The 14,191-nt window shown below is 43.0% G+C and overlaps 2 protein-coding genes across 3 annotated transcripts in view; both read left to right on the forward strand.

The window, feature by feature from the left end:
* The first annotated feature begins 388 nt into the window (after positions 1-388).
* Positions 389-3,419, forward strand: ddx47 (DEAD (Asp-Glu-Ala-Asp) box polypeptide 47). Its single transcript, XM_028412570.1, has 12 exons — positions 389-538; positions 734-827; positions 1,076-1,264; positions 1,346-1,417; positions 1,495-1,613; positions 1,769-1,840; positions 1,914-2,030; positions 2,122-2,268; positions 2,380-2,517; positions 2,606-2,676; positions 2,745-2,874; positions 3,111-3,419. Exons 1-12 carry the CDS (start codon positions 410-412, stop codon positions 3,306-3,308), a joined length of 1,476 nt encoding a protein of 491 aa, XP_028268371.1. The 5' UTR covers positions 389-409; the 3' UTR covers positions 3,309-3,419.
* Positions 3,420-4,279: 860 nt separating this feature from the next.
* Positions 4,280-14,191, forward strand: part of LOC114440236 (myosin-10) — a 44,214-nt gene continuing 34,302 nt past the window's right edge. For both annotated transcript variants that reach the window (XM_028412568.1, XM_028412569.1), the window contains exons 1-3: positions 4,280-4,588; positions 6,179-6,556; positions 12,918-13,074. In XM_028412568.1, coding sequence (XP_028268369.1) covers positions 6,212-6,556; positions 12,918-13,074 — 502 coding nt within the window. In that variant the 5' untranslated portion in view covers positions 4,280-4,588; positions 6,179-6,211. The remainder of the gene's footprint in view (positions 4,589-6,178; positions 6,557-12,917; positions 13,075-14,191) is intronic.

Here is a 14,191-nt window from a genome sequence, read left to right on the forward strand (position 1 = left end):
AAACAGTTGTGGCACTTTGGGGGACAGTGGGAAAAAATTACATTTTTTTTAAATTTTTTGAGCTGTAAAAGAAAATGTTTGAGATTACAAAGAACAAAATGTTCTTTTTGGATATAGATGAGGTAATTGTTTTTTAATGCTAATATTTTGATTATATTATATTTTTGAACATACATTTTTAATTGAGAAAAATCCCGGGGTTTTGGCAATATGATGCCACTTAAATTAGGTTCAATTAAAATACTAATACCTTTATGGTAAAATAAAAGACAACCCTGAGGCTGTAATTATTACTTTTAGCGGAATATCTGCAAGAACACCAATTCCCATCAGCCACTGCGGCCTAAAATCGGCACCTGTTTCCGCATCTGCGCAGTGTGTGGGTGACGACACGTTGGGGGCGAAAAGCATGGCGGACGAAGAAAACGTGAAGTCAAACACAGATGAAACACTCGCAAGTTCGAGTAGTGATGATGATGATATCAGTCACGTTAATGGCGACGAGAGCGAGGAAGGAGTGAAAACCTTCAAGGATCTGGTAAGTTTGTTTAGCAACGAGCGAATCAGAGCAGGGAGAACTAGCATAGCAGCTTCTGTTAGCTAACGAAAGCTAGTTTTTTACGTAAACACTACACATAAGTGTAAACATGTTTCGAATCTGCGTAGTGTAAATTGTCTGTACAGTGTTATGATGGTTTGTTAAAAGTTTCTACCTGCTGTCTGGTTCCAACAGGGTGTGACTGAAGTTCTGTGTGAGGCTTGTGATCAGCTGGGATGGAAGAGTCCCACAAAGATCCAGATAGAAGCCATACCAGTGGCTCTGCAGGGTGAGGGATTACATTCACCCTTTTTTGTTGTGTCCTAATATGCATACTTTGATGAAGCTAATTTGGTTTTACTACATTAGGTTTAATAGCAGTGTATAAGTGCGTAATTACACTGAAAACATAAAGTTTAAAATGTTTGTTTACGTGTTTACCTATTTTGTCCCATATAAAAATACAAAGATTTAGACTAAATGTTATGTATGTGTCCTGCTGCTTGCTGACATTTCTGTGTTGTGGTTCTTTTGCAGGGAGGGATGTTATCGGTCTGGCAGAAACTGGTTCAGGAAAGACCGGCGCCTTCGCTCTGCCTATCCTCCAGTCACTGCTGGCCTCACCTCAGAGGCTTCACACCCTCGTCCTCACCCCCACCAGGGAGTTAGCCTTTCAGATCGCTGAGCAGTTTGAGGCTCTGGGCTCCAGCATTGGTGTAAAGTGTGGTAAGTGTCTTCCACTGGTTTCCACTGGTTTCACTGGTTAATGTAGCTCTGTATCGATAAACTGTCTCACCTCTGCTGCAGCTGTAATAGTCGGTGGAATTGACATGATGTCCCAGTCCTTGGTGTTGGCTAAAAAACCTCATGTTGTTATTGGTAAGTTTAACTCCATCAGCTGTTATGTCAGCTTATTTTAGAATTGATGTAGTGACGTTAATGAAATGTCTTTGCAGCCACACCTGGTCGGTTGATTGATCACATGGAGAACACAAAGGGCTTCTCCCTGCGAGCCCTGAAGTTCCTGGTGATGGACGAGGCGGACCGGATCCTCAACATGGACTTTGAGACAGAGGTGGGCGGTTTGATGCCAGAAAATAATTGAATGAGTTTTGTAAGCATCAGGTTTTCTATGGCAGTGGCTGGTCTTCCTGTTGTTTTGTTCAGACACACAGCTCAGACACCACCTTGTATGTTTCCCTCTGAGAATGTTCGCTCTCTTTTGTGCAGGTGGATAAAATCTTGAAGGTGATTCCCAGAGAAAGACGCACCTTCTTGTTCTCAGCGACCATGACCAAAAAGGTAGATTGCAGGTTATTAGTTATAACAGTGAGACATTGCTGCGGAGCGTTGAGGTTCTTTTGTTTGTTTACAGGTCCAGAAGCTGCAGAGAGCTGCTCTGAAAGATCCTGTGAAGTGTGCAGTGTCTACTAAATACTCCACAGTAGACAAACTGCAACAGTACTACATCTTCATACCATCCAAGTACAAGGTAGAGGCTTCACATATGTCTGGTGTGTGTAATATATGTGATAACTGTGCGCTGCAGGCTGCTACAGGTCGGTGTGATTGTTTTGTGGCAGGACTGTTACCTGGTGTCCATCCTGAACGAGCTGGCTGGAAACTCCTTCATGATTTTCTGCAGCACCTGTAACAATGCCCAGCGGGTGGCGCTCATGTTAAGGAATCTGGGCATCACTGCTATTCCTCTTCATGGACAAATGAGTCAGGTAGAACTTCAGGCTTCTTCTCACATTAGGTCAGGTGTACACCTCATGGTGTCCTACCACACCTGCACGCGCTCTCTTTGACTGATCTCCCTCTCCCTCTGTGGGCCACAGAATAAACGTCTCGGAGCTCTGAATAAGTTCAAGTCCAAGTCTCGGTCGGTGCTTCTGGCCACCGATGTGGCCTCCAGAGGGCTGGACATTCCTCATGTTGACTGCGTCATCAACTACGACATCCCCACTCACTCCAAGGTGTGGCGAAGTGCACGTTCACTGTGTTTCAGGATTTTATGTTTTCCACTGATTTGAATGGATGACTGGACTTGTCTGCTTTTTATAGGACTACATCCACAGAGTCGGACGAACAGCCAGAGCAGGCCGGTCCGGGAAATCCATCACTTTTGTCACACAGTAAGGAAGCCCTGTTTATATTTAATATTTGACTGAACACATTTTTAATAGTCTGCTTGTTATCCAAGGTATGATGTGGAGCTTTTTCAACGGATCGAGACCCTGATCGGGAAGAAACTTCCTGCCTTTCCTACGCAGGAGGAGGAAGTGATGATGCTGGTAGAGAGAGTGAGCGAAGCTCAGAGATTCGCCAGGCTGGTAAGTCAGGTTTACTGTATGATAACTTGGTCAGATCATGGTTTGAAATCATGTTCATAAAATAAAAATTAATCTGATTTAGTGTTTGAGGCACTTGGTCACATGACGTATTGGGGGAAAAAAATAGATTTTTCCATTAAAATGAATACAAAATTGTAATAAATGTAATTGCTAAATGTATTAGAGAGAGAGAGATTTTGTTAAATTGAGCCTGAAAAGCATTACGTCTTTCTTAGGAAATGAAAGAACAAGGTGACAAAAGAAAAAGATCGAGAAGAGGTGATGGAGACGAGGATGACACAGAACAAGCGAGCGGAGTGAGGAAGAAGGTTAAAGGAGGTTCAGGAGCACCAGCAGGAGGAGGAGGAGGAGGACGAGGAGGAAGAGGAGGAGGAGGGAAGAGGGGTGGAGCAGCCTGGAGAGGAGGGCGCTGAACTTCTTAACATTATTAGACTGTACATAACAATAATATACAATCCCAGTTTAATGACAGAAACAGAACTCTGTGTGAGGTCTTTCCATTTGTAATAAAACATCAAAATATCTGTGAATTGTGAGGTGTGATTACTGCATTCAGACACTAGAGGGAGGTGTTTCAGTTTCGTTGGTTCACATGGAGCTTTGTGGCTTTGAATGGAGGGCACATACATTTTTAAGTGTCCACCTAGTGGCCGTGGGAATAACTACACAGATGCTGATGACGCCTGTCTGGCAACTAGATTTTCTAAATCTCTATCTTTGTTCTGAATTTAAAAAGAAATACTACAGAATATCTGATCCTTTGATAGGCACAAAGATATTTTAACTTTCTTGTTTTGCTTTTTTTGTTTAAATTAAAGGCACAGTGCAGAACGTTAGTGTCCACCTAGTGGCAGTGTGTGTAACTACAAAAACACTGAAGATACCAGTCTATTGGATCTGGTATTCTACCTCTATATTGTGTTCATTTCTTTATTATCTAGTTTCATTGCTTTTTTTTTTGTTCTAGACATAAGCTTGTGATTGATTAATTGATTGACAACTTTCTTTTCCCTGACAGAAATCGTATATTGGATATATGAAAAAAAGTTTGCTGAACTGCAGCTTTAAAGCTGTTTTTGGGGCTTTTTTTTTGTAATGCAGGGGAATGCAACAGTTACAACAGCCATTATATGTATTTTTTCATGCATGTCATTGGTTTGCAGCAAATTGGGGGGTTGGTTTGTTCCAGCCAATGATGTAGAAGGGGAGAGAAAGACCGCAAAGTGAGAGCCCAATTGTGTCCGGGCTGCGTGCGGTGGGTGTGCGCAGTGCCTAGATATTTGTGGGATAGAACCAAAGAGGCGTCCAGCCCTGCAGAATGACCCTGAACAGTGTTTGTCTCTGTCCGCAGTGACGACTCATAACCCCCCCCCACCACACCCCGACAGTCATCAGCGCTGATTGATCACTTTTGTCTCTGCAGGTGAAGCGTCCGGCAGAGCGTGACCGCGCGGTGTTATTGATCTGGATGATCGGTATCTACGTGCGCTCGGTCCATCGTAGGCGGGCGCAAGCGGCGGTCCAGCGCTGCTCGGGTTTAGGAGGGGCCCCTCCGTGTGTGTGGAGAGGCAGCGCTGAGCCTGCGGTGGCGCATACCGAAGCCCAAATACATGCCTGCATTTCAATTGTGTGTAGCAGCTAGTTGTGTTCAGGATTGAAGAGGATCGGACCGCTGCTTCTCTGACGACACCAGGTGAGTGTGTGTGTGTGTGTGTTGGACTCAGGGAGGATGAAGGATGAAGACTGTATGATCATCATCATCATCACTGTGGGTCTTTAGGTTCAGAGGATGGATGGAGGGAGGCGGAAACTTTCATTATTGAAGTTAAGAGCACGCCTTTCCATGTAATATAAGCTGCAGGTGACTCTTTAATTTGAGGCTAAACTCTTGGTGCTATCTGGCCGTGTTTAGCTAGCTTTACGAGCACAGCGTGAGGGTAAAAACCGAGCTAAAAATAATTTATCTCTAAAGATAATTGTTGTTGTGTATCCTAACGATCGTCCCCGTCACTATTACGGCACTTTCTTTTGCTTGGATCCCCTCTTTATTTACATATTCCTACTTCAGGTTAAGCTAGCTGTTGCGCAGGTTAATTAACGGGGCTATTAGCTTAATATCTGAAAGGAGGCAACTTTACCAGAGCAGCAGAAGTGTGTTAAAGTGTGTTAAAGTGTGTTAGAGTGTGTTATTGTGACTTTATACACACTATGTGCTCTGTCCCGTTAGGTGTGCTGTAGCCTACGCAGTATGCGCATTACTGTTCTAATGCAGAGCTGAATGTGGTCTAACTTTTTATTCCCCTGTCATGAGCTGAGCTGCCGAATTATTTTCATTCATTCTCTGAGTCACACAGAATGACTCAACTCTTCACTGTGTGATTGGCTGTTATCGAAATGACACAATATAGTGATGATTTTTGACTGATTAGCTGTGTGATATATTGATATTAACACTTATATCAAGCTAGAAATGATGACTCAGCTCCACCTATTGCGTGCTGTCATTGGCTGCCTCTGACTGATATATTGATCTGCTGAGATTATCAGCTGATATGAAATCATCATCAAATCAATATTTCCTATTGACCGATACTGGCTCCAATCCAACGCTGCTGTTTTCCCTCTCATAAAGTTGATATTAGATGCACTTCGCTTAACCTTTAAATTGTAAAATTTATACATATTATTATAACGGAAGAGATGCAAAGCCTATAGCGCCACCCACCGTTGACATGAAATGCAGTACAGCCTGCTCGTAGCATCTTGCTTTACAAGTTTACCTAAGCATGAATGTGTTAAGTTTTGGCTGATTTGTTGGATTGGATGCATCCTACTTCTGTTTTCTGATGTCCATTGCAGTCATTTGCCCATACTGGAATTGGCTCATTGCTATCAGTGAATATTCAGTGTCTATCAGTGGATATATAATATATATATTTTACCAAACATAAGGCAGAAAACGGTGCTGCAAGTATGTGTGATCACTTCTGAGCCTGCTCTCCATTGTTTACATACTGTCTTCCCTTTCTGCAACACATGTGGAAGTGAATGCATCACAGCTGTTCAATATATAGTATGATTAGTAGTATTGTGCAATGACGAAAATGCAGAGAAAATGATGCATTTGTGTCCAAATTAGTTTTTAGTTTTTTATTTTAGCCCTTTACAGCCAGTTTTGTGGAGTTGTAAATACTAACACTATCAATACTGATCATATTGGCTTCTTCTCATGTTTTTGACATGCATGTAATCTAATCCCAGGATTCGTGTGTGTGTGTTCCAGGTGGCCAAGTTGCTCTGGTAAATCCCAGGTAAGATGTCTCATCGGAGCGGGCAAGAGGACCCAGAGCGGTACCTGTTTGTGGACCGGGCTGTGGTTTACAACCCAGCCACACAGGCCGACTGGACAGCCAAGAAGCTGGTGTGGGTCCCCTCTGAGCGCCATGGCTTCGAGGCGGCCAGTATCAGGGAGGAGCGCCGTGAGGAGGTGACGGTGGAGCTGGCAGAGAATGGAAAGAAAGTGGTGATTAATAAGGATGACATCCAGAAGATGAACCCGCCCAAGTTCAGCAAGGTGGAGGACATGGCTGAGCTCACCTGTCTGAACGAGGCGTCTGTGCTGCACAACCTGAAGGACCGCTACTACTCTGGACTCATATACGTGAGTTATCTTCAATCTATACATTCAATTTCACAAATAGCAGTATTTATGTGAGCATACAAATATTTTATTTTAAGCCATGTTTCTTTCACACTCTTCTATGAAAGTGACATCTGGATTTTATCACCTTGTTTGGACAAAGAGGGCACTGAGGGCTTTGACCACACACACACACACACACACACACATATATTTGCACTCAGTATGACTGACAGATCTCTGTAGCCTTTTAACCATTACCAGGTCTCCCCTGGGTTACAGATTGTTACCTCCCCCTTGTGCTTCCCTCTCACCTCAGCTGAAGGCAGACCTCTTCCATAAACACTGCTGCTTGCAGCTTGTTTGTGTTGTTCCACTCTCCTGCTGGTGGCAGCTTGACTTCTGTCTGTCTCTTCTGTGCCTATAAAACTACAATAATTAGGCACAGATCGTATCATCATATATTGCACTAGAAGTGTATTTATCTGTGGAGACCCTGCTCTCTGTCAGTATTGCATTTCTTTTCTGGTTTTGCTGTGCATTCCTGCACTGCAGCCTTTGGACTGTGGTGCATAGCTCCCAGTAAATAACAGCATGCAGGGTGTAGGGGCATGACTCTATAGGAGGAGAAATGGCTAAATTTGTCTTTTTATGTTGCTCTGTATCACCCCTTTAGAGCAATATTAGATCAAATCATGTTGTAATGCTGCTTTGATTATGCTGGGTTGAATTTGTGGCTGAGATTTCAGCAACTGAGAAGCATGTCATGAGCAAAAATTAGCATCCACACTAGGGTTTCATGTTTCCATTACTGCCAATAAATATGTGTAAGTGCTGCAGATTTACGGTAACCCCAGCGATGGACGGTTTCCCACTGAATACTAGTGGGAGTGGGTGTTACTGGGTTTTTTTTCCTCCAGTGTGAAAGGGGCTTTTTCTGTGTCATATCCATGACACAGAAAGCTGCAGATCTGTATAGCTTTTTATCTGAGGACAGGGCTGAGCTGCAGGCAGAGCAGAGCAGCCACAGCTGGCAGAACGAAGTGTGTCCTTTGCCTGCACACAGAATCTGGCACCTTCCTGCAGGGGTGTGCAGTGGTTGGGACATGTTTTTTTTTCACTTTAGAATGTGAAGTGATCAGAAAGTTGTATTTCTATATATATATTTTAAGTTCTCAGTGTGTTATGTGGAGTCAGTGGAGGTGCCTGTTTTTTTTTGGATTTCTAAATGCCAAAGTTTACTGCGGTTTGCATCACTGCATTGCTTCTGTCCCAGTAATCTAATTTCACCACAGTTAGAGCTGCTCTGTGATGTTCTCCTTGTGATCTCGACCCATTTAGTGACACGTTTTCCAGGAATAGAATGTGGGTTACTTTTTACCTGAGAGACTCTGACTCGGGTGCTGCAGGGCCCCATTGTTGCATATATCACTACTGAAGACTTTCATGAGAATCCCCACGCTGCTCCACTATAGAGTCCACAATCAGTAACTAATGCAGCATAGTTTAAGTGTGTGATTATATAATGTCAATGCTAAAATGGAAGAGAACATTTCAGCAATTTCCCATATGGCTTGAATTTCCAGCGACTCCTCTCCTCTTCAGTTTGTCTCTAATACCATCGTGTCATGGTTTCGACTTTTTCTTGGTTCGGAATTGGCTTTGGGGCTTGTTAATTGTCCCCTTGCCTAAGAGAAATTGAAAACATGTGTCTGGCTGCGCTGGTTTTCTATCAGGAGGAGAATTTTCCCCATTCGGCTGCCTCTTAGAAGAAGAAACAACACCACCGTGTTCCAAAGTTTTCCAGTTTGTTTGACTTACCCCCCACCAGAGCTCTGCAGACATAATATAATGCCTCCCCCAGGCTGTGCTCTTAGTTGAAGGTACTGGGAAGAGTCCTATATGTGATTCATATTGTGATTATCATAGAAATGCAGGCATTCGCTTAAAGTTAGGGGCTTTTTATAGGTTTGGATTTAGTGGACATGCTCACTGCACCCACCTTCATAGTTTCATAGTTTCCTAAAAAGTTAGGGTGCAGTGCAAATTTAAAGTCTATAAAGGGTGTGCATGTGACGTCATGAGATATGGACGTCCCTGCTGCTAAACCTACTGACTGAGAGGCAAAAAGCTTGTTGAGTGGCAGCTCTGAGTTGTAATCTGTGGCCCACGAACAAATGAAAAACGCATCTAAACGACTGTTTTACAATTGTAAAGAGACTAAACAAGAACATACCTGATGCAACACGACATACCTGAAACTGCTGCAGGTGTGTTTTGCTTTGCTTGCCGGGAAATCACTGTGTGCTGATAACAAGCCGCATGGTCCCTCCATGAGTTCTAGATGGTACGTCAGGTTCTTTAACTTCATTTATAGACGCAGTGATGAACTGTGTTCACTAACGATGGTTTGGAGCCCATTCCACTTTAGAACTGGGTTTGTTTTTAAACACAGTGCTGTTGTAAATTATATCTGCAAATTATTTTTGAGTTTTATGCTGAGAAACCGAGAAAACGTTCTTAAATTGTTGAGTTGTTTTCCCTCTTTCCCTCGTAACGGTAAAAAAGGGAACTTGCCAAATTACATGAGTCACTGTATAAGATTCACTGTATTCTCTGGTCTCTGTGTGACTTCTGTCCTACTCTTCCTGCTCTTTGTGCGGCTCTCTGCCCATCTGATGGCTTCATCTGTGTGAAGTCAGTCAGCCTGTTGGTCCAACTCATTTAGTGTAGCAGCTTTCTATCTGTAAGGTGGTGAGTCAGAGGCTAGCCGCAGTGCTACACACTGGGCAGCGGGGCTACAAGCAGGCCTTTGTGTTGTTAGATAAGCCTCAGCTGTCAGAAAGCCTCAGCATTCTTCCATGGCAAAAAGACCGTCCGTCTGTCTGTCTCTTGCCGCCCACTTGCTCACTGTCTGTCCTCCTGTCTTCACCAACTCTCCCTTCCCTTTTTCCCACACTCCCCCTCTCCTCTGTCCTCACTCACTAGACCTGGAGAATAAAGAAGTAGACTTCTTTTTATGTAGTTCAAATCATTCTGTGGTACTGTAAATCACAACATCCTCACTCGCCTCTGAACACAGTGTGATGGATTTGAAATCAAGTGGCACCAAATTACCCGTCACACCGTGAAGACTGATGGGATATGAATTCATGGGGAAAAAGATGTGGTACAACAACTTACACTGTGCTGTAAGAAGAAGACAACACAGGCACAAGGGTAGCATGCTAGCTACTGCTTTCTATTTCTATTGGCTGTTTATGAAAGTACTGAAAGAATCACCTGACCTTTATCCATAAATATCAAACATTTTATCTGAATTGTAATGTCCATGAAGATACTGCGATCAATACGATGGTTTAAAATCGATTCATCATGCTGTATGATCATTTGGCAGACAATCTGGGGACTAAAGGAGTAAATGTCAAAATCATTCAGTACTATAATCTTCACTTAGTGTGGGGGGTCAGCTCAAAGAGGGCGTTTTCATGTCGTCACTTCTGTCTCTGAGAGATGAAGTCCTTGCAGTTCCTCATATGGCCATTTCAGGCTGGCTCCACAGTCCCCATAGGCCTCCATGTTAAAATGCCCACCAGAATTGTAGGATAGTTCCAAAACACTTTTGATCTCCATAGATATTGTTTATAGAACATCTCTGTTTAGATTAAATAACATTGTGAGAGTTTCACTCGTGCTCCATCTATTTGCCCACATGTGGAAGTTACCTGGACGCTGGCAATGAAATGATTGTGCTTCTTTGACATTCTGTTGGCTGAGTAGTCTATACTTAAAAACATGTAATGCTGCCGAATTATCCTGCATTGTTAAAGGACTGTTATATTAACCATTGTTAACCCTGCTTGTCCTGCTGCTGATGAAGTGATTGGATATCATCTCATTTCAGTACATTTATCACACATCAAAAGTATTGTTAGCTTTGTTATGAAACAAGTGGTTAGCGGTCAAAGTCTCCCACACAGATCGATGGCAGCCTCTGCACTCAGTGTGGGTGTCTCTCCAGCCTCTGGAGTGCAGAGCGGCGCATCAATGTCGGCACGCTGCCTGACTGATCAGAGGTGGCAGATGGGGTCGGCTGTTGTGTCTGCTGTTGCCCGTGTGTTGCTCAGCTGTTACTAGGCCACGCCATCCCCTCCCCTGGATCTGATTTCACAGTGGAAATATCACCTTCTCTTTTCCTGGGCTGGGCCGAAGCGAGGCGGTTTGGCAGGCAGCGGGGTAGCTGTGTGCTCTGCTAGCTGGCAAAAGTGGCAGTAAATGTTCTTTATTCTGATATAATTGCTGGTGAGAAACATAGAAGTTTTAGATCCAAGGATTATTAAAAGCCTTTTTCCCCAAATAAAACTCAGTCAGATGCAACCACTGTTTTCATTTTTAGGTTAGATTCAGAGGCAATAAAGTGAACTTAAACCTAAAACAGATGCACAGTTTTAGCTCTTCAGGAAGAGACTGACCTCTTAGTGCACTAGCCAACAAATAAAACATGCATATCCAGATATTGCAGCAAATTACACTTGAACCCTTTTGATGGCCATTCATGTTGAGCTTATTGTTGAGGTATTTCTCCACAGCTGCAGAACCGAACCAAGACAACAGACTCCCTATTTATAGCTCCCGCTCTTCAGCTACACGGGAATTAATTTTTCATTAGCCTGGAAAAGGAGAGTGGGGAGTTAGAGTTTCAGCTAGGCCCTCAGGTACAGAGCAGATCGCTGTGTTTGTTACTCCTCTTACTGCTCTATTGGATTGGACCTGTGGGAGCTTTGTCAGCTGGATCACTGCTCCACTCTTCATTTTCTGTCTCGCCACCTTCTTCTTTTTTTTGTTCTGTATCAGCAGTACAGCATCAGTTGCACAGCGCTGACTGAGGGCTATAACCGAGCTGTTACATAACGGCTACAGTATGCGTCTGCTCTCTGTGGGGCCCCGCTTGTGAACCTATGGCTGCTGCTGAGTCACTCCTGTGTCAGTGTCTCACTCAGGCCTTGAATGTAGTTTAATTATGGAGTAGATGTTTGATGCTTTGATATAAAAATATCACCGTGGAACGTCACATCTTTGCTTACAGTGTGCACTATATTATAGTATGATGCCATTTATTGGCAGCAGGAGCGACAGAGTAAATAGCTCTTTAAATAATTAAGAGCTCTTTAAAACACACTCAGTCATTTATTGCAGTTTGTAGAGAACATGTGTTTTCTTTTTGTTAGCTACTTCCTGTAAAGAATTTCTACTACATTAACTTTTTTTTCCCCCCCACATGACACGCTTCTGATTTTCTTTTTCTCGACCTTGTTGTCAGTGGGAAAGCTACTTGCCTCTGATCATCAAACATGTGTTTCCATGTCATACATGTCCTTTTATTGGTCTTTTTGTCTTTTCCATTAAGAGATAGAGTAACCCTGAAAATACCAGATTTCTGCTCAACTGTATCACCATAAAAATGGGTGTTTTTGACCTATATGTTGGAGGCATCTTAACACTATAGATCAACATCAACTCAACTGCAGACCGCTGGAAAAATATGGATGTTTAATGTTGGGGGGAAGCTGTCCCTTTAAAACTCTCTGAAGTGTTGTTATGACTCTCTACATTCTATAGGCATGTGCTGTATGTTCACCTCTGTGTGAGGTACACAGGTGGGCATTCCCTTTGCTTAGCAGAGTCCTAACATGCCAATGAGGAAGGTCATACTAATGGCGAGCAGCTCTTTCTCTGTATCATCTATAGGGGGGACTGCAAAGACCCTATAGAGTCTGCAGAATGAGAGAGAGCCACGGCTCCACCATGGCGTCTCGCTCATTCCTGACTGCTGTGCTGATGCCGGGTCGATACAGCCTACAGCATAGCTGAGAAGCCTTCATACCACACAGACTCTCTTGGGAGACATTGTTAGGGCTAATTACATAGCCAAATTCAACACCACTGCCAGTGCTATTTGCTGCAACATCACTCTGTATAATATTCATAAGCTTTTTATGTAGCTCTGTTTTACATTTAAAGGCCCTCTTTTGTAGTTTCACACAGACGAGAGTCTGTTTAGTGTTTTATTTAGTCGCCATTACCTCAAATCTGTCTGACACTCTTCACAGTCTGCTTTGTGTCTATCACTGTGTGTTGCATGCTTGCTATGCTGATGTAAGCTCCAAAAAAAGTGAGTAATGATAAGTTTTGCTGCACCGATATAATGCAGGCTAGATGATTTATAAAGCCTGAAATGTGCACAAACCTTTTAATCTAGCAGACGTGATGGTTTATATATCCTGTTTATATCCACGTGGTTCAACTGTGTAGCACAGGATTAAAAAAAATAGGCTTTACTAATATAAATTTCCTGTGTTTTTTTGTGTCTTTTTGATCACAGACATACTCTGGCCTCTTCTGTGTGGTCATCAACCCCTACAAGAACCTGCCCATCTACTCAGAGAACATCATTGAGATGTACAGAGGGAAGAAGAGGCATGAGATGCCTCCACACATTTATGCCATCTCTGAGACAGCATACCGCTGCATGCTTCAAGGTATGATCTTTAAGTAGCTTTTCTAAACTGCTTCACAATCATTCTTTGGTATCAATGACACATATGAGAGGTCATTAGTTAATCTGTGGCCTTTGGTGCCATTTTGGAAGGCTGATTGATTTCACCACCTCCAACCAGAGACCAAATAACAGTCCAAACAAAGCCTCTAAATCAGTGAAGTCTGCATCAAAGTGAGGATGAGCAACAGTGCTGATCTCTGAGACAGCTACAGGAGGAAATCTACAAGGAGAAGAGGAACACTGCAGACCACAAATTAACCATCAATACCTTTTTTAAAATTAGAAATAAATGTGCTGACTCCCTCCACGTTAGGCCACGGACTTATCAATCACTTCCCAGAAATGAAATGTTCATGTGTCATGATATTTAGATTATGTGTGAATTCCTGGCTTATGTAGGTCAAAGTGGATTCTGAGGCTGTGTTGGTATGTTTTGCATTTCGGTCTCTCCTGGCACTGAGTTTAACTCACTTGCAGACAATGTGGGGGTTTGGCTGCATTGCGTAGGGGATTAGAGTGATGTGTGCAAAAGTTCACAAGGTCACAGAGGAAGTGACATCACTGTCCGTGTCGGAGAATTCGGCGGTCATGTGGGAGGGGGTGGGGGGCAAAGTAGCAGATTAACTACCTGGCAGGAGTCATGTGGTTAATGGGTAATTGCACGACAACATGAGGAAGCTCAACACAATAATTTACACTATAAACACTGGACACAGGTTGTAGGATTGAAGTGTGAAGTTGCATTGTTCATACTAAGCTGGCTCTCAATATTATTGGCCTCTGCTGTGCTTATGTAACTGTTTTTGGCTCTGTGTGCTGTTATTTCTCTAAACCATGAAATTTTTTTTTTTAAACCATTGTGGCTGTTTTGTTTTTCCAAGAAATTAAGATCAGTTCAAATGAATGTCAACAGAGATTATTATTTAGCTTTATCACACTCAGATTTGGCTTTTACCGAGTCAAAAAAGCCAAAGTAAACGCCTCCCTTTGTGTTCCTTTTTTTGCTGTTTGGCTTTTGCAGTAAATCGGTGTATTGTTCCAGCAGAAGGGCGTCTTCAGCCTGCTCCTGCGATTCAGATAAGAGCAAAGTGCTGCAA

The sequence above is a fragment of the Parambassis ranga genome, chromosome 8, assembly GCF_900634625.1.
Source record: "Parambassis ranga chromosome 8, fParRan2.1, whole genome shotgun sequence".
NCBI lineage: Eukaryota > Metazoa > Chordata > Actinopteri > Ambassidae > Parambassis > Parambassis ranga.

Bases quoted from the DNA above. Each gene is read 5' to 3' on its own strand.
- ddx47 (XM_028412570.1), top strand. From the start codon at position 410: ATGGCGGACGAAGAAAACGTGAAGTCAAACACAGATGAAACACTCGCA. The intron at 828-1,075 runs GTGAGGGATTAC...GTTCTTTTGCAG, and splicing joins CATACCAGTGGCTCTGCAGG to GGAGGGATGTTATCGGTCTG. The intron at 1,418-1,494 runs GTAAGTTTAACT...ATGTCTTTGCAG, and splicing joins AAAACCTCATGTTGTTATTG to CCACACCTGGTCGGTTGATT.